Source organism: Symsagittifera roscoffensis, chromosome 4 (genome assembly GCF_963678635.1).
Source record: "Symsagittifera roscoffensis chromosome 4, txSymRosc1.1, whole genome shotgun sequence".
Lineage (NCBI taxonomy): Eukaryota > Metazoa > Xenacoelomorpha > Acoela > Convolutidae > Symsagittifera > Symsagittifera roscoffensis.
The window spans coordinates 67,162,967-67,181,128 of record NC_087065.1 but is presented as its reverse complement, the minus strand read 5'-3'; the positions used below and the strand labels follow the sequence as shown (position 1 = coordinate 67,181,128).

The following is an 18,162-nucleotide window of genomic DNA, read 5'->3' as shown; positions in this document are numbered from 1 at the left end:
AGCACAGAAGAGTGTACAGTGCGTATCAGCTGGACATTGGAGCAGGAGCTTTCAAGCGAGTTTTTGTATAACTCCTCGGAATGCAGTAACCACCGCAGTGAAGAGGACGTCTAGGACAAGTCATTGTGACAGGACAGAAAGAGAAGAAATGTTCAAGGAAGACTTGGAGAGAAACGTGACGTTGTGCCTCCACAACAGCTTCTGTCGAAAAAAGGAGACTAACGTTGATCCTCTACCTTGTTGCAAACAAAGAGTAGAAGAGCAGAAGTGTTGAAGGACTGCCTCCCAAAGCGTCAGAATAGCTACCGACGTGTTGCAAGACACTGAGACTGAAAGTGCGGAGTCAATGTCGCAGGAGGAGGAGGAGATGGAGCATTGAAAAATAGCCGAAAAACAAGATGCGAAAAGAAAAAAAAATAGAAGAATTTAGTAGTTTTAGAACTTCTAAACGACCAAAACAAAGAAAGAAACAAAGAAGCAACAAAAGAGAAGTGTTTAAAACTCAGAATTGTTTTGTGTGAGAAAAACTCAAATGAGAGGCAAAGCAACTAAATTTGCAATTGAAACTGAAGAGAAAACATTTAGTTGACTTTGAAGATTAAAGAGTTTGTTGCATTTATAAATTTGCTTTTTGATTTCAGTTAGTGGCTTTATAGTCACTTACTATTTATTTAGAAAGGCTTAAGTGGAGAGTATACTAAGTATTCCAGCCTGCATGATTGTTTTTAATCAACTAAGATGACTGATCCCTTTGTGGTGACAAAAATGGCCTGGGTGATCTCTGGAAGAGGGCGATTATTTCATTGTTCCTTCTAACCACCGAGTTCCTTACTTTTAATATTCAGGACGAATAACAACTAAATTTCCGAAGGGAAGAAGCTTAGTAGAATAATTTTAATTTGGTGGTTGGCAGTACCGTCCTGCGTCCCAACGCTTTTTAAACCTAGGAGAAAAAGTTTTAAAACGGGACATAGACATTAGAATTCAGAAATTTTTTTTATTCTTAAGTCATATCCTCGAAAGTGCAGATTGGTGGTAGAATTTTGATGGCTATAATAGTGTAGTGTGGTGTTATTTGTATTTTGCAGTGAGTCGATATGACGTGGATAAAAGTGATTTCAATTAACATCTAAATTCATTTTCAGATCATGAGAAGCTAGGAGTTAAGGGAAAGGGTTGATCCATCCTCGATGGAGATGATGATTTTTATCTACTGAACAAAAACAATAGTAATATAATAAATAAGTTGTAGCCCTGTTTTTAGGAGTGACCTCGTGGTCTGGGGATACTGAGACCCAGCCATGAGCTCACTATTTTTGCATGTTATTCGGTTAATTAGAGCGTTCTGATCGAAGCCGGAAACAGTAACGTTTTTGTCGACCCGATGTTAGAAAGACCACCAAAAGAACTGGCTTTGGCAGAGACTGTGAAAAGCATGTAGAGCTGTGTTTAGACGCTAGCCAGTCGTTTTAGAACCTAGCTGTATTTTCCGTCGGTATCACGTGCAGAAACAAGTGGACATTGTTTTAGAGAAGACGCCGGGACCAAGAATCCCAACAGCAGTGCTGTGAATCCCCAACAACAACAACAAATGTATTTCCGGGCGATTGTTAGACTTATCTGGAAAGTTCATAGTATTTTGACTGGAATATAGGTTTAAGGGACTCCTGACTGTAACCTCGGTTATTCTGATACTTCGGATTAATCGTTTACTATTGTTATTTTCTCCTTGTTGCTTTTCTGGTTGATATAGTGTTTGTCTGCCCACTGACGAGTATGAATATGCGGTTGTCTAAATGCTGCAACGTAACCCAGCTTTTAGTTAGACATGGAACCCATCGACGAGTTCTTTGGTTCGTTTGAAGGTGGCGATTATAACATAGTCAAGGAAACCAAATCTAAGAAAAAGAATATCAAGAAAGTAAAGTCCACGAAGTTATCTGCAGAAATAGAAGGCAAGTTGTCAACTTTATGACCATTAAATCAAAAGCTGTTTCTTGAAAATCAGAAGTTGTGATGTGTTTAGAGTCAGATGATGAACCAGCTGGCAAGGTAAGTAAGCTTTTGCATGGGGAAGATGAAGCTTTCGCAAAGTTTTTGGAAAATGAAGATCCCAATTTACTAAATGTCGAAGATGGGGATCTAGACGACAGTGAAGCCGAAGCAGATGAATCCGACCTAGATAAGAAAGAGTCGGAGTTTGTCGGAGATGAAAATGACGCCGATGATTTTGACGATGCCGATGAACCAGATGATGTTGTCGATCAATCACTAATCAGAGGAGTGAAAAAGTGGACCAAGTTGTTTGAGAGTAATTCGGCTACTATAGCAACCTGCAGAAGTCTTATGCGTGCCTTTGTTCAGGTATTTTTTAGACTTTGCGTGTATTTCAATGTGTGAAAACAATAATTTCGACTTTATGCTCTCGTTTTCGACAAAATGACATATGCGACGCGAACGGATTATAGTTTTTTTTTGAAAAAAAAAAATGGAGAAATACGGAATTGAACTTCAATAAACAATGCAATGAAATATTATTTCACGCTCATTGAAGTTTTGACGACTTCTTTTTCTTTCTTTTCAAATTCGACTTTCTTAACAGAGCACTTCAATGACTAAGACAAAGTGGAAATGACGGCTTACTTAGTTGAGCTTCTGAATTGGATCTCGTTTTTGTGAATTTCAAACAGTAATCTGTAGACCCAGTGCTCCCTCTTTGGTTTAATTATAGTATGGCAAAAAAATATTAGTTGATATAATTGGGACTAAACGGTTTTAGGGTTGGTCGGTTGAAAGTTTTTTCGAAACAAAAAAGGTTTTAGAAGTAAACACGGTGAGTCTCGAAAGTTTTTTTTCTGATCATTCTGTGGTACTGACAGGTTTCGTCACCCATGGTTGCTGCGTATGGATCAAATGCGTCTAAACTGAAAATTGCCTCTGGCGAGAACCACGAAGCAGATGATTTACTTCTGGCTTCGATCGTGGATCTGGCAGCATTGCACTTGAAACCAACTTTGAATAAACTACTGGGAACAAAAGTGGCCGATAAGAGAGATATGCCTTATAACAGCCTTCCCAAATGGGTCAACATTGCGACACCTCTGAACAAATATTTCACATCGTGTAGTAAAATTGTGGAAGCGTCTCTTCAGCAGCCTCTGACATATAAGATATTGAAGCATCTCCTTGTCATGAGGAATTACCTGATGTAAGTGTTTTAGGGGGTAATGACCAATTTGACTGTTGAACAAATGCTGATATCAAAACTGCTTAATACCTCGTTTTGGAATAGAAAGGGGTTGATTTTATACCAAATTTTTCTTACATCTGGAATCAGTCCGGTTAATATTCTTGTATAAATTGATTGTTTAAGGTGTTACCCGAAAGTTGTGAACCAGGTTGTGAAAGTCGTTTCCGAATGCTGGGCGGATAGATCGAACCATGAACTTGAAATCAGTTCATTTCTTTTACTTGAACGAATAGCGAAGCTAGACATGGAACAATACTACCAAGAAATTGCGCGGAAAGCGTTTTCGGCTTATTTGAAAAAAGCAGCAGCATCGTCATTAGAAACACTGCCAAAAATAGCCTTCATGCAGCAATGCTTAGTGCAGCTTTTTGCATTGGATATCAACTTCACTTATAAACAGGCTTTCGACTCTCTGAAATCAATTGTTCTATTGGTTAAAGCAGTCACTATTGACAAGAAAAAAGAAATGCAACCAGAACTGTGTTCTTGGAAGACTGTGCACACGTTGTACTTGTGGGTATCTTTGTATGGGTCAATTAAAAACTATGGGATCTTGAGCTCGCTTGTGTATCCAATTGTGGAGACTATCAAAGAAATCATTTCATACGCTTGTGGTCCTAGATTCTACCCATTAAGGTGAGTGATTTGATCTTGAATAACGTCTATATCTTTCTTTAGTTACTGAATCAGATTAAAAATTTGTATAAAAAATCAGTATGGAAGAGAGTTGAGTTTGTGTATTAGTATTAGCGTATGAGTTCGAGTATTAGCGTACTTTGATTAGGGTATCATCATGTCTCAAAAAAGTTTTGCCAATAAATTTTTTGATGATTTATCTATGAATATGGAGTAATAAAAATAGTGCCTCGTTCATAAGATTGTTGAAGCACGAAGAATAAGGACTTAAAAACACGGAATGCACAATTGAAAGCTGATCTTTTGAATTGATTGCTTGTTCAGATTCCACTGTGTTGACATGTTGACAATGTTGGCCAAGAGCACCGGCAAGTTCATTCCCATTTTCCAACATATTCTTGACATTTTCTCGCAGACTGATTTCAATACAAGGCCGAAGAAGCTGAGTGTTCGGCCTTTTAACCTCTCGGGAACTGTTCGCTTCTCGGAGAGTGATTTGACCGAAAAGGGATTCCTCGATTGCATCACAGAACGCATGTACAGATTGATTCTTGAGGTCATGAACTTACATGCATACAGTATAGCTTCACCCGAACTGTTTCTTATGCCTATTGTCCATATACGGAAGTTTTTGAAAGTTTGTGAGAACAGAGAATACTGCCAGAAATTTAAACAGTTAGTCGAGAAAATGGAAGAAAGTGCCCAGTTTATAGCCAGTGAAAGAGAAAGGGTAACATTTTCAGTACAAGATGCGGATGAAATCAAAAAGTGGGAACAAAGTATGGAAAAAGAGGGAAAGTCGTGCATTTCGAAGTTTTACAAAAAGTTTGTAGAAATTGAAGCAAAAAACAAAGCAGCAAAAAATCTGTCTTATTCCAACAGCGACAATGAAATGAAGTCATATAAAAAGCAGAAGAAGTATTTCAAGACGAATCATTCAATGATTTCAAAAAAGAAAGGCAAGAAAAAAGGTGCTAAAAATGTGTGAGCCAAGCTTGTAGCTTAATTTTTTCTCTGAAATTCGAAACTTGCGAAAACTTGTTTTTAGTCTTGTTGTGAATGAGTGTGTTTGTAGCAGACAAATTAAGATGCAGAGTGCTTAATGGCATTTTACTGAATTCAATTTCTTGAGCTTCGTAATGAAAAAATTCACCGATGTATATTATTGGGTTAAAGTTATTGTACAAGCGAGCAATTCATTGAAATTCTCACATTTTAAGCCAAGTTTTGAGGGCTTGAAAAATGTGTCGAGTGTTCGAAAAAATTTGTTTTTAATGACTTCAGCGCCTCCTAAGCTATGACTTACTTTGAAGAGCTGGGCACCATCACTATCGGAGCGTCACATTGCCATTACTTGCATTGCTGTGCACAAACTTGTGTTTTGAGATAGCGCTTTGTCTCAAAACCAAATCAGCTTTGAATTTTTGAATATATTCAGATTGAAGATCAACTTCCAAGAATATTTTTATTACGTGTCGCTGTAAAGTTAAGCCACTTATTTACAACATTTGTCTGTTTCCCATATTTACACTTGCGAGCAGCTAGTGTATTAGTACGAACCTCGAAAATAAAAATGTTTATTGAAAGTGTTCACTTATATGAAAATTTCACTGTAGCATTGGAAATTGCATAGCATCTGTTCTCTGGTTTATGTGTGGCTTGTGTTTGGTTTTAATTGAGAGTGACTGGTTAGGGAGTGAAACTTATAATTTCTAGGTCGCAGTAGGAAGTATGTTTGAATCCGAGACGTAGCCGAATTTTTACTCATTCGAGGCTTGTTTCTATTTGTTCTTATTGAACTTGATAGAGCTGCTTTTTGTCATATTCTCGCTTGTATTTTGTGAAGCACAACTTTTTCTTTGTCTGTAAATTTTGAGAGATAACGCCGTTTTGCGCACTTCCAGTGAAAAATTGGAGTATGTTGACCAAAAATGGATGTAAAATTGCAAAAAAAAGGGTTAACTTTGGAGGACAATGGAGTCGAATTTTCAAGGTGGGAGCACCCAATCTGAAATTCGGTACTGATTCAATTTCCTTATAAAGGACGAGATGAATCTTCCTTCGAAAATTGCAGCTGATTTTTCTGATTGGAAAATTCTGAATCATAATTAGATCAACCTGCTGCTGATGATTTAAGAAGGCCTTGTCCATCTCTCTACATTGTTTGTTTTCTAGTTTTTGAATGGCATCAACTGATAACAAAGTTTGTCTAATCGTGATTGATGGCTGGGGAATATCAGACAACACGGAAGGCAATGCAATCAAGGCTGCTGAAACACCTGTGATGGACGCATTAGCTGCAGATACTCCTCGTGCGACAACAATTGACGCTTCCGGTTTGGCTGTCGGCCTACCTGAGGGGCTAATGGGAAACAGTGAAGTCGGTCACTTGACAATCGGATCTGGCCGGGCTCTATATCAAGACCTTGTTCGGATCAACTTAGCCGTAGATCACAGAGAAGACCCGAAGAAGGGGCTGTATAATATTCCAAATCTGAAGAAGGCATTTGAGAAAGCAAAGTCGACGAATAATAGAATCCATTTTATGGGTTTGGTCTCGGACGGAGGTGTGCACGGGCACATAAATCACATGATGGCGCTTTTTGAGGCGGCGAAAAGAGAGGGTGTGAAGGATGCGTACTTGCATTTCATCGGGGATGGGAGAGATACGAGACCTATAACTGGAGTTGGATACCTGAAGACTACGTTGGAGCATTTCAAGAGTATAGGCTATGGGAAGTTGGCGGATGTGGTTGGCAGGTATTATGCAATGGACAGGGATAAGAGATGGGAACGAGTGCAGGTAAGTTAGAATAAATAGCTAAGAACACATTATTCAGTGCCAAAATGCAATGCGAATGTTTATTATATATTATGTGTCATAATGCGAATGTTTATTAATTTTAGCATTTCGTGAAATTGTTGTAGTCTTAGCATTTCATGCAAGTTATAAATAAACAAATTCGTTTGCTAGAAGGGAACAAACAAGTTGTTTAAAATTACAAACAAGTTGTTTAAAGTTTGAATATAAAAAAATCCCATTTTGGTGCATATAAAAAATCCCACGATTAAGAACTGAAGACCAAATTACGGACGCTATTTCTGTTCAAATCTGACTGTAATGAGTTTTCTATTAATTGATGAGGGTTTTGGCGTGGACAAACGTTTTTCGGCTCATTGGAATATCGGATTGATGACTGACTGTCTGTGCCTCCTAGGTTGCGTACGAGATGCTGACTCAGAGGAAAGGGGAGCGAGTGGCAGATGGAGATGCAGCAGTGAAGTTGATGGAGGACAGGTATGCGAAGGAGGGAGAGGAGAGACAGACGGATGAGTTCATGAAGCCGATAGTGGTGGGACCTGACTTCGAGGAGGGAAAACTGAAGGACGGAGATACTCTGGTTCTCTTCAACTACAGGTAAATGGACAGTCGATTTAAAAAGAGTGGTCAAGTCCATGCGGTCGCTATTGAATGGTCTTTCATTAATTGTCATAGTATGGTCATTAATTTTTTCTCTAGCTATTATTACTCTTGCGATTAGCAAGCGTTATCAAACCGGAATATAGATTTTTTTCGCGTTAACAACTTGTTTAACAGAATCACTTGTACTTTAGTGGTTCTCTGGTACAATCTTGGTTCAAAATGAATTCAAACTTCTATGCCTTCTGATCGAATCTAACCTGTAACTGCTTATTTTCAAACAGAAACATTCTTTTCGTAAAAAAGTCGGCCTATAGTTTGTCTGCTTATGTTTCGTCGGCTTAGTTGCCACCTCGTTGAATTGATTTTTTGTACGCACTTTTCACTCTAGCTGCTTTTAGTGTTTTGATTACTCCTGCTATGTTTAATTTTACTAGCGTTGACTTCGTATTTTTTGCTGTTTTTTGTTTCTCGCTTTCTAACTATCTTCGGCTTATACTTTATCGGCTTTGTGACCTAATTTGGGATCATTTTAAGAGAAGCATAAGTTTTAAGCTTTATTCTGGATCGCATAAAACGAAAATATATAGTTCAAAGTTTTTTATGACAACAATTATATTTTCGGTACTAAAATTGTTCAAGTTTCGTCGGCTAAACTGCCGCTTGTTAATGATTATTATTTTTTGAATTTCCAATAATGAAAGGTTTTTTAAATCAGCATCTTTAGTGGAATTTTTCTTGTTTTCGAGTCAATGGGCCTTTTACCACTTGTTGTCAGCTTAGTGGCTGCTCAATAGGTGCTAAAAATTTATATATTATTATTATTGGTTGAGTTTTTTGACTGGTTTTTCCAATTTGTTTTTCGATTTTGGTATTTCTGTTTCCTTACGATTTGCTTGTTTCCAATGCTGTGCTTTCGAGATATCGCTAAAATTGTGGGTTGAAAGAAAAGAACGATTTGTGGAAAGCTTCGCTGTCTCAGTGATTGCTCCCATTTTTTTCATACAAAATTTGTCGCCATCGCAAAATTCAAATTTTTTGATATTTTTGTAAATTTTTTGCCTTTTATATTTGGGTGGTTAGTTGGCGAGAAAAGGCAAAAAAATTTACAAAAATATCAAAAAATTTGAATTTTGCGATAGCGACAACTTTTTGTATGAAAAAAATGGGAGCAACCACTGAGATTTTAACAAGAAATCTTATATTTGGGTGGTTAGTTGGCGAGAAGATTTCTTGTTAAAATTTCAAAAATGAGATTTCTTTATTTGGGTTCAACTCAAATAAAGTACTGTAAGAAGCTCCCCTCCATACGAGGCTATGCCCATTTTTTAAACCCATTTTGACCCTAGGAAAAGTCAGTTTTGCTATTTTTTTTTACCGTTTTTTGAAATTATTTGACTTTTCTCGAAAGCTGATTAGCCAAATCTGATTTTTATGTTCAATCAAAATAACAGGCGGTGTGAGTCTCTTCTGAGAAAACGGCAACGTCAAATTTTTTGCTCAAAAAGCTAGGATTTTTGGAAAAGTCATAATTTGGGTTTGTTGACCTTCAAAAAAATCTTTTTTTTTCCTGCCAATTTTTAGGTTCATTATTTAATGGAAAATCCCTCAAGAAATCGTCTCTGGTTGAGTCGCAACAACCTGTTTTTTGCTAAAAAAATATGAATTCGGAAAGCCGTGTTTTTGAGAACTTTGGACGTTTTTTTGAAACTCCGATTTCCTTTATCAAAACTGTGATGAAGGGTCCCATTGAAAGAACTGGTTGCAAAATTTTTCCTGCTGAACTGGCGAATCCTCATGTTTTTGTTAAAAGCTTATTTTTATTATAAAAAATTCTATCTTCTCACTTATTTGGTAGTGAAACAAGGTTTTCGGCAACGTCCAATTTTTGAAATTTTAAAATTACCCATTGCATCCTCAATGAGTATGACAAATTCAGAAATAGCAAAGACGTATTTTCAGCTTTAACTGAGCCTTGTTATCTTTTATCGAGACACGAAAATTATGGTTCACCTAGTTTTTTTGAAATTTTATCTTTATTTTACTCATGTTTTTTTACTCATCTTTTTTAACATATATTTTTTTAATGTTTGCTGTATCGCAAGTGGTGCGAAGCTCAACTTCGCTTATGTGTGTAACATTTAATTTTCTTAGGCATATGTTTTGAAAGGATTTTTTGTTTTGAATTTTTGAAGACAAATTCAAACGAATTTAGGGAAGTTTTGTTAAATAAGTTTTTTCGTTTTTTTTCAGCTTTCATCTTTTTTGTCGGTTAGTTTGTACTGCTATGTATGAATTTAATCATTTGCAGTGCCGTGGTTTGCTTCTTTTCTAAAATTTCTTAAGTTGCAGTTATTTCAGTTCCAAAATTTTTGATATTTTGCGAACTTAATCATTTTTTTTGAGAAAAGTATTTGAGGTTTTTGTCTGATTTGTCGGTTCACCTGTAACTTATGAGATTCCTTCATTTTTCTATTGCAAGGGATGGTAAGCTCTAATTCGCCTCTGTGTTACCCTTGCGATAAGCCAAGGTTTTTGCAACCGGGTACCACCCTTTTTTCCCATAAATAGCTTTGTTCACAGAATGGTCAATATATTAATTTACCTTATCTATTTCTAAGTTCCATTTAATATACCCTCTACATCTTACATGTACTACATATTTAAGGGCTGCAATTGATTTTTAAGGGGTCCATGCCAGTCTTGTGACAGCTTTTTTTTGATAAATTTAGGATTAATTTCAGTGTATTGGGTGTCGGCTTACTTACCTAATGTTTTTGTTCTATTAGTTTGTTTTTACATTTGCAAACTTTAGTAAGGTAGCGTTATAGTAGGATTCTTTTTTTGCTTCTAACCTAAGGTGGGCGGGGCATGAGAATCCCAAATCTCGAGGTCGCAGGTGCAAATCCGATAGGTAGCAAAGTTCTATTAACTCGAGGCTTCTTTCGTTTTTTTTTTACCTTAAGCTGCTTTTTTATCGTGTTGTCGCAAGTTTTTGCGAAGCCCAGCTTCGCTTCTGTATTCATATTTTAAATTGACCCAAACCAATTTGACAGTTACGTTCAGAAGGTTAAAATCAACCTTCTAAACGTAAAAAAATTTTCGTTTATTTCTTTTCACGAGATAGATTTTTCAGTACTTTACTTGCTATTGTTTGAGTGGCATGCGGTATATAATTTTTTTGGTGAAGATAATTATGCTTGCTATTAGTATTCGTTATCAAATCGTTTTACAGACTCTTCGGGTTAACAACTAGTTGAACAAAATCACTTGAATCAGTTTTTTGGTTCATATGAAAGCACAAATCAGTCGTTAAATAGTGAAGGTGTTGAAGGGCTTACACACCAAGACAAAGGTCATTGGTTCCAATCCGGCGAGGACCTGTTGTTTTTGTCAACCAAAAACTGTCTGCGCGTCTATAAATCGTTGTCGGATTTTCGTTTGTTTGCTTGTTTTTCGCTGGCTTAGTTACCACAGCACCAAATTTGCCTTAAATTTAAGCATTTTTACTTCAATTGAAGTTCTCTTTCTGTTTTCCGATATTGGGCGAGTTATTTTTGATTTCCATGAAGTTTTGGCCTTTTTTTGCTATTTTTTAATGTTCTTCATCTTGTTTAGTTGAAACTTCTGGGAGTTGTTTTCTTTATAAGTTCAAAGATTGCTCTAGGTATTTGGTTCTAACGCCTCTGCATAAAGCGACAACACCCGGAAGTTCGATGCAAACCGAAAATTTTTTGTTCTTCGCTATTTAAGGTTTTGAATTTTCAAAAAACTTGACAAAAAATTGGTTGGTGCTATTATGAAGCTTATATATAGTTCCTTATTCTTCAAAAATGTGGTTCATTGAAGCAGCGTCTTGGTGATGAGTTTATTATTTGGTCATTTGTTTTGAAAATTATTATCTATCAATATATCTATCTATACCAAATTTAAATGCGTGTGACACGTATCTTGCCAGGTTCACGCGTTTTTTTTGCAACAGTTAAGGGCATAACCTATCTATGCGTGGTTAAGCTATATCGCATATTGCAATACTTAAGGGATTGTGAATTTTGTCTCCAAATCCTTTTAGTGTATGAGATAAGACGATTTTTGTAATTTTTTCAATTTTTTTCGGAAAACTCAATTTATAAAATAATTTACAGAATTTGAAAATCCCAACACTGTAGTTGGGTGCTGTTAGAGTACTCTCAAGGATTGCTAATCTTGCCTCTAAATATGACTGCTGAAATTAGTGTAGTTTTTTGATCTTTGTGACGTGTTTTTATGATTTCTGACATTTTATGGTTTTGACGTGTTTTGTGATTTCTTTTTAATTTTTTTTAGAAAACTTAGATTTTAATAAGTTCAAAAAGTTTAAAATTTCTTATCTTGTAGTTAAGTACTGTAAGGGTACTCTCAGGAGTTTCAAGATTCAAATCTTGCATCCAAGTGCGAATGCTCAAATGCTCTCAGCTAATATATATTTTTTCAAATTTTGAAATTTCCAACACTATTTGGGGGCTGGCATAATACTATCGAGTAGGGGCGGATCTAGGATTTACTCGAGGGATGGGTCGATTTTAAGTTCGAAAATTTTGTCAACCTTTTTAGATCGACTAAATTGATTTTCTGAGCTCTCCTAATCACTATAAAGACCCCTTTTTGGAAAACGTTGACCAAAAAATTGCGTGTTTTGGCGCGAGCTCCCCCTCAAAATTGGTATATATTGGCGTCTAAGACGCCTTTAGAAAAATTTTAGGGTCCGTCACCAAAAAGGGATAGCTCAATATAGTACTAAGGGGTGACCCTCTGGGTCGGCAGGGGGTCGAATTCCTGAAGGGGGGTTGGGGAAGGCGTCTGTTCCCCATTAAATCCACTGGTGGTATCGGGGGTTGCGAATCTTACTTTCAATTATGACTTCAAATCTGTGTGGTTACGTGATTTCGTGATTTTTTCAAAAAATTTTCAGAAAACTTAAAATTCATTTTTTTTCTTCAAATTTTGAAATTCCCAACCCTATAATTGGGGGCTGTCAGAGTACTCGAGGGGGTTTTGATTGTAGCATCCACATATGACTGCTCAAGTCTTTGTAGTTTTTTGAGATATGACGTTTTTTGAGAATTTTTAAAAAGTTTTCAGAAAACATAAATTCAATGTTTTTTCAAATTTGAAATTCCCAACCCTTTAGTTGGAAGCTGTCATAGAGCGTTCGGGAGTTGCGAGTCTCGCCTACAAATATGCCTACTCAAATAATTTTAGTTTTTGAGATATTACGTTTTTTGTGATTGTTTTTGAAAAATTTTCAGAAAGTTTAATTTACTTTTTTTTCCAACTTTTTAAATTCCCATCCTTGTAATGGGGGCTCTCAGATTTTTCTTAGGTGCTGCGAATCTTGCATCAAAATATGACTGCTCAATTCTTCGTAGTTATCGAGATATGACATTTTTTGCAATTTTTCAAAAAAAATTCAGAAAACTTGAATTTAGTTTTTTTTTCAAGTTTAGAAATTCCCAACCCTTTAGTTGAGGCTGTCAGAGTACTCGAGGAGGTTGCGTATCTCGCCTCCACATATGACTGCTCAAGTCTTAGTAGTTTTCGAGTCGTGAAGTTTTTGTGGTTTTTTTTTCAGTTTTTTTTCAACGTTTGAAATTCCTAACCGTAGTGGGGTACTGTGAGAGTGCTCTCAGGAGTTGCAAATTTTGCGCCCAAATTGCGACTGCTCAAATGCTTTAAGTTTTTGCGACTGCTCAAATGCACAAAGTTTAATGGTTTTTCATAAATTTGATTTAACAAAAACATAGCAAAATTTGAAATTACGAACCCTGTTATTGGGTGCTGTCAGAGTATGTTCAAAGGCTGCAGATATTTTTTTATGTGCGGTTTTTTTGAGTTCTCAAAAATTCGAAACACGGAAGTGCGTTACACGCTAGTCTGTTTTGATTGATAGCTTGGTGACAACCGTGAACTGAACAAAACTGAACTCCGCTTTTGAAGTAACCAGACTCCTAGCCCGCATTTGCATTTCTCAAGAATGCCCCCCCCCCCCCCAAAAAAAACTATAGAGATAGTGCCAAAGAATAAGAAAGCTGGGTTGTAATGCTATCGTTGCTAGCGCTTAAATTGATGAGGAGAAATAAATAACATCCATCTGATAGAGAAGAGAATTGATCTTTGATCTTAGGTAAGATTTCGACTATGCTCTTTTTCATTTGCAGATCGGACAGAATGAGAGAGATTGCGGAAGCTCTGGGAATGAAACCGCCCTTCGAGACCTCTGTCGTCCCCAAGGACACGTCTATCTTCTGCATGACCCAATACAATGCTGCATTCCCCATGCCACAGCTGTTCCCCCCACAGGTTTGCCACAGTAATGTGTTCTACCCGAAATTCGTATTATAGAACCGTAAATACTTTTATTTTGAAGTTTATTAATTGGCAGCGAGTGCTTGAGTCAAAGTACACCCTTCTGTTAATGGTGATTAATAGTCATTCTCCAGTATTGAATTATTGTGCTTTTTCTAACTCTGACTTCTGCGCACACGATTGTTATTTAATTAAGAGTAATGAATGTAGTGAAGACTCTTATAAAGGTCTTGGTGATGTTTTGTTTGTTTTTCAGGAAAAAGTCTTAAAATTTGTTCACGCTTAGTTTTGATTTTTCGCGGTTTGACTTGTACTTTCTTTTTAATTCAGTGCATTTGCTTTGTTAAAAGGAAGGCAAACTCCACTATCGAACAGCAAATATGTAAAGGTCATGAAAAACGTGAGCCACTTCTAGTGTCGAAAGAGGAATTCAATTTTCCAGATTTCACAGCGGAATTAAAAATTTACCTTTTGATCCAGTTTTCTCAAATTGGGTTAATTTTATCAAAAAATTGTCATCAATAAATTGTTGTAGAAATTAAAAGAAGAGGTTTAGGGCCATTTATTTTTTCTTCGAAATTCAAAAGGTTGAGATTTTTTCAAAAAACAAGTCAGTTCTGTTTCTTTGCGTTCATAACTCTTTTCCAACTCTCAGTTGGCTACTGTTTTTCAACTTATAAGTCTAAACATGGGAACCAACCGTGTGAAACTAACAATTGAAAGATTGTCGAAAGATTGTTTTTTTCATTGTCGAAACTTTTGCTAGTTTTTACCGTATATATTGGTTTATAAAGCAAATAACATATATGTTATTTTAAATCGTTTTATATGCGGCCGGAATGAAACATTCGACTAGATGGTAGTTTTGTAAAGCTCAGCTGCTAAGATTTGTTGTGTTTCGAACAATTTCATTTTGAATCAGGTTCCTGCCAACGTGTTAGCCGAGGCGATCGGATCCAAGGGTGTGGCCCAGATGCACGTGGCAGAGACAGAGAAGTATGCCCACGTGACCTTCTTCTTCAACGGGGGACAGGAGAAGCAATTTGACCTAGAAGAGAGAACGATGGTTCCTTCGCCCAAAGAGGTGCCCACTTATGACCTCAAGCCGGAGATGAACTGCGCCGGAGTGGCCGACGAAGTCATCAAAGGTCAGTTGACAAATATTTGGCGGAATTTCCGCAGAAATGATTAATTGATATACGACTTCAGGTCTGCTATTATTTACAAAAAAGTATATGCATTGTAGTACGTTTTGTTGGGTCAGCTCAATAAGATTCACATAAAATCAATCATTACCCATCTACCCCTGAATCAAATTGGCAAAATTTGATTTTTTTTGCGATAAATGAAGTTTTGAGTCTGCACAGAAATATTATTTTAATCAATAATTTTTGAGATGTTGTTTATGGTATTCATTTCAGAGAAAGTTGATATCAGGCAGCCGAGCTGTTTTCATTTATTGGATTCAATTAATTTTGAATGCATGTTTCAGCAATGGAGAGCAACAAGTATCCGTTTGTAATGTGCAACTTCGCTCCCCCCGACATGGTAGGCCACACTGGTCAATACAAGCCAGCAGTGAAGGCGTGCGAGGCCACAGATGTGGCCATAGGCAGGATCAAGGAGGCATGTGCCAAACAGGGTTTCATAATGCTAGTCACCTCTGACCATGGAAACGCCGAGGTCATGATATCGCCCCAGGGAGGTCCCCATACTGCCCACACAACTTCAAGGGTCCCATTCTATATGTTCGATCCCCAGGTCAGTTGCACAACTTGAAGCCAATAATAATTCGATAAAGTAAATACTTTTTCAAGACATCGAGATACTTTATTAGGAGCTGATGAATAGCAATGTTTGCTTTGTTGTAATTGCGTTTGCACATTCGAACTTATTGTAATAATATAATAATGTGGTTCCTGCGAATCACAGAGGAGCTATCGCACTACTTCATCTTTGAAATGACGTTTTATTCAAAAAAATTGTATTACGTCACTTCAAAGATGAAGCAAGTTCGAATCAACGCAATTACAACGAAGAAAGCATAGTCGGCCATTCAACAGCTCCCAATTTCCTATATCGATATCTGGAAAAAGTATTTTGTTGAAAACAGGCGCGGATCTAGGAATTTCTCGAGGGGGGGGGTGAATTTTTTTTAGGTCGACCAAATTATTTTTCTGAGCTCTCCCAAACCATTATAAAGACCCTGTTTTGGCCACAATTTAGTTTTTAGGCATTTGCGGAAAAATTTGACAAAAAATCTCGTTTTCTGGCGCGCGCTTCCTCCCCTCAAAATTAGTATAGATTGGCGCCTAAGGCGCCTTTAGAAAAATTTTAAGGTCAGTCAGCCAAAAATGGATATCTCAAAATAGTACATAGGGGGGACCCTTTGGGTCGGCAGGGGGTCGAATCCCTAAGGAGGGGCGTCCGCCCCCCCTAAATCCGCTACTGGTTTAAAATGTTTTTTCTTATTGCCTGCCTCTGTAAGTGATTTGTTTGTTTCAGTCGAAATATTCGTGGAAACAGGTGACCAGAAACACGACTCTTCAAGATGTAGCACCGACTGTTCTGGAATTTTTAGGTTTGCCAGTGCCGGAAGAAATGGAAGGAGAGTCACTAGTTAACCTGTGATGACTGTGGAACTTATCACATATTAGTATCAATTTGAAATTGATTTGCACAGCCACGACTAGTAGAAAAATGAAGCTAATTGAATTAACCTTTGATACTCGATGTATAACACAGTAGCACGGTAGATTGAATGCTGACCAATCAGTTATGATATTTATCACATTTTGCTTAGTAACATGAACTCAATTAATATGCTACCCGTACCTAAGAAATTCTTTAATTCTGCCAAATACTTAATTACCAATCTGAATTTCTGGTCATAAATTTTTTGTAAAATTTTGAAAAAAAAGCATGGTTTTCTAAATTTTTTTTTTATTTTAAATCTGAATTCTGATTAGAAATTTTCTAAATATAGGCTGCTTCTAATCAGAAAAAGCTCTTTTCTAGTCTAATTTCTGTTCAGAATTTTTCTAAATCTGGGCTTTTTCTAATCAAAAAAAATATTATTTCTTATCTATTTTTGTTCAGTTGAATGGTAAAAAGTTAAATTTAATATTAGCACAGGAATTCAAGATAAATATTTTATTTTGGCAACGAAAGAAACAAAAAGTTATATCTGGAATTAATGACAGAATAAAAGCTTAATTTCAGTCCATTTTGACTGCCAAATTTCTTCGATTCGCTCAAACCAGGCTGGTAGACCAATTGATTGTTAGGTCCAGGAGGGTTATTAACAGCAGCGGGCGCAGAATTGTTGAAATGCGGTTTATTCCTGTTCAGATTGAGGTTGAAGTGAGAATTGAAAAGCTTGCCAGGATTTGAGTTGTTTAGATTCATAGGTCGGTCGAGGTAAGATTTCGATGCAATCCCGAACAATTTTAAGGCTATTGCCTTCTAGGACACAGTGACATGACCTCAATTACAGGGATATGTCTCGACCTAGAATTAGAAGTGAAATCAGACACGATAGGTTAGTAAAGAGATATGCGGTTAGAAAGTGAAAATTATACTGACGAGAAAAGGTAACAGTCAGGCGTACACATCCAAAATTACTTTTTTGGTCTTAAAAATTCCGAATAAAATTGACAACAAAACCAGGGCTTTTCACATTATTACCACCCATAAATAAAAAAAGTAGTCACCCATACTAGTAAATCACAGTGCGTGTGATTTAGTAGTATTCTTGATATAATTAGCACCAATACAAAATATGAATAAACATAGCCGCCAACTGACAGTTGGAGAAGGGTAATGAACGCAAGCAAACAGATTGAAATCGATTTTTTTAGAGAAAAACTTTGAATGTTCAAAAAAAGTCCTTAAGGTTCTTTGAATTTCAAAAAATGATGACACTTTGATGATATTAACTCAATTTGAGAAAACTGGATCAAATGGAAAATTTGTCTATCAGGTTTTTGGCGAATTAAACATTTTTGCTGTTTACACTAGTGAATACTTATACTACGACCTCTTTTTTGCTGACCTAATTCGCAAACATTGGTGCCACTTTTACGGTACCTTTACGGCTTTTTGATAGCATGTGCTTTGACTTTCGAATAGTAATAAGTTAATACAGCCAATACATTTTAAATTCATCAAATGAACCGAAAATAGCTATTTGTTTCAAACAACGTAACTATAAAAGCTCGATTTTAGAAATTTTCTAACTCAATTTTTTTCACAATTTTTTGAAATGCATAATTTATACATAAAATGCTTTTATGTGTTCCAATTTTTTACATGAAAAGTTAGTGTGGATGCCTTCAGTTCGTTATATTCCTAACTATTACTTGCAAAGGTGGGTCTATTTGTTTTTCGCGCCTCTTTTGCTGCATGTCATTGAGATTTTGTTAGCTTATGTAGCTGCTTTATTCGTGAACCGTGTTTGCCGTTTGTTAAGTGTTCGTGCCCGAGAGGGCAGGGCGTAAGACTCCAAGTC

General features: G+C 36.6%; 3 protein-coding genes across 5 annotated transcripts in view; 2 read left to right on the top strand and 1 right to left on the bottom strand.

Annotated features, from left to right (window-relative positions):
• LOC134845320 (Bardet-Biedl syndrome 2 protein homolog) overlaps window positions 1-11,655 on the bottom strand; it is a 342,396-nt gene extending 330,741 nt beyond the window's left edge. For all 3 annotated transcript variants that reach the window (XM_063862305.1, XM_063862306.1, XM_063862307.1), the window contains exon 1: window positions 11,645-11,655. The gene's annotated coding sequence lies outside the window, so the exon portion shown is untranslated. The remainder of the gene's footprint in view (window positions 1-11,644) is intronic.
• Window positions 1,746-4,933, top strand: LOC134844897 (nucleolar complex protein 2 homolog). The gene is made up of 5 exons (XM_063861724.1): window positions 1,746-1,955; window positions 2,027-2,364; window positions 2,880-3,208; window positions 3,374-3,886; window positions 4,211-4,933. Exons 1-5 carry the CDS (start codon window positions 1,829-1,831, stop codon window positions 4,872-4,874), a joined length of 1,971 nt encoding a protein of 656 aa, XP_063717794.1. The 5' UTR covers window positions 1,746-1,828; the 3' UTR covers window positions 4,875-4,933.
• LOC134845321 (2,3-bisphosphoglycerate-independent phosphoglycerate mutase-like) lies at window positions 6,065-16,513 on the top strand. Its single transcript, XM_063862309.1, has 6 exons — window positions 6,065-6,689; window positions 7,105-7,304; window positions 13,505-13,646; window positions 14,575-14,800; window positions 15,145-15,413; window positions 16,158-16,513. Exons 1-6 carry the CDS (start codon window positions 6,069-6,071, stop codon window positions 16,281-16,283), a joined length of 1,584 nt encoding a protein of 527 aa, XP_063718379.1. The 5' UTR covers window positions 6,065-6,068; the 3' UTR covers window positions 16,284-16,513.
• Window positions 16,514-18,162: the final 1,649 nt, after the last annotated feature.

What these genes read in the sequence shown, in the direction of transcription:
- LOC134844897 (XM_063861724.1), top strand. Translation starts at nt 1,829, where the DNA reads ATGGAACCCATCGACGAGTTCTTTGGTTCGTTTGAAGGTGGCGATTAT. An exon ending in TTATGCGTGCCTTTGTTCAG is followed by an intron (nt 2,365 to 2,879) that starts GTATTTTTTAGA and finishes TGGTACTGACAG; the next exon opens with GTTTCGTCACCCATGGTTGC. An exon ending in GTCATGAGGAATTACCTGAT is followed by an intron (nt 3,209 to 3,373) that starts GTAAGTGTTTTA and finishes TGATTGTTTAAG; the next exon opens with GTGTTACCCGAAAGTTGTGA.
- LOC134845321 (XM_063862309.1), top strand. Translation starts at nt 6,069, where the DNA reads ATGGCATCAACTGATAACAAAGTTTGTCTAATCGTGATTGATGGCTGG. An exon ending in CACAGCTGTTCCCCCCACAG is followed by an intron (nt 13,647 to 14,574) that starts GTTTGCCACAGT and finishes ATTTTGAATCAG; the next exon opens with GTTCCTGCCAACGTGTTAGC. An exon ending in TCTATATGTTCGATCCCCAG is followed by an intron (nt 15,414 to 16,157) that starts GTCAGTTGCACA and finishes TGTTTGTTTCAG; the next exon opens with TCGAAATATTCGTGGAAACA.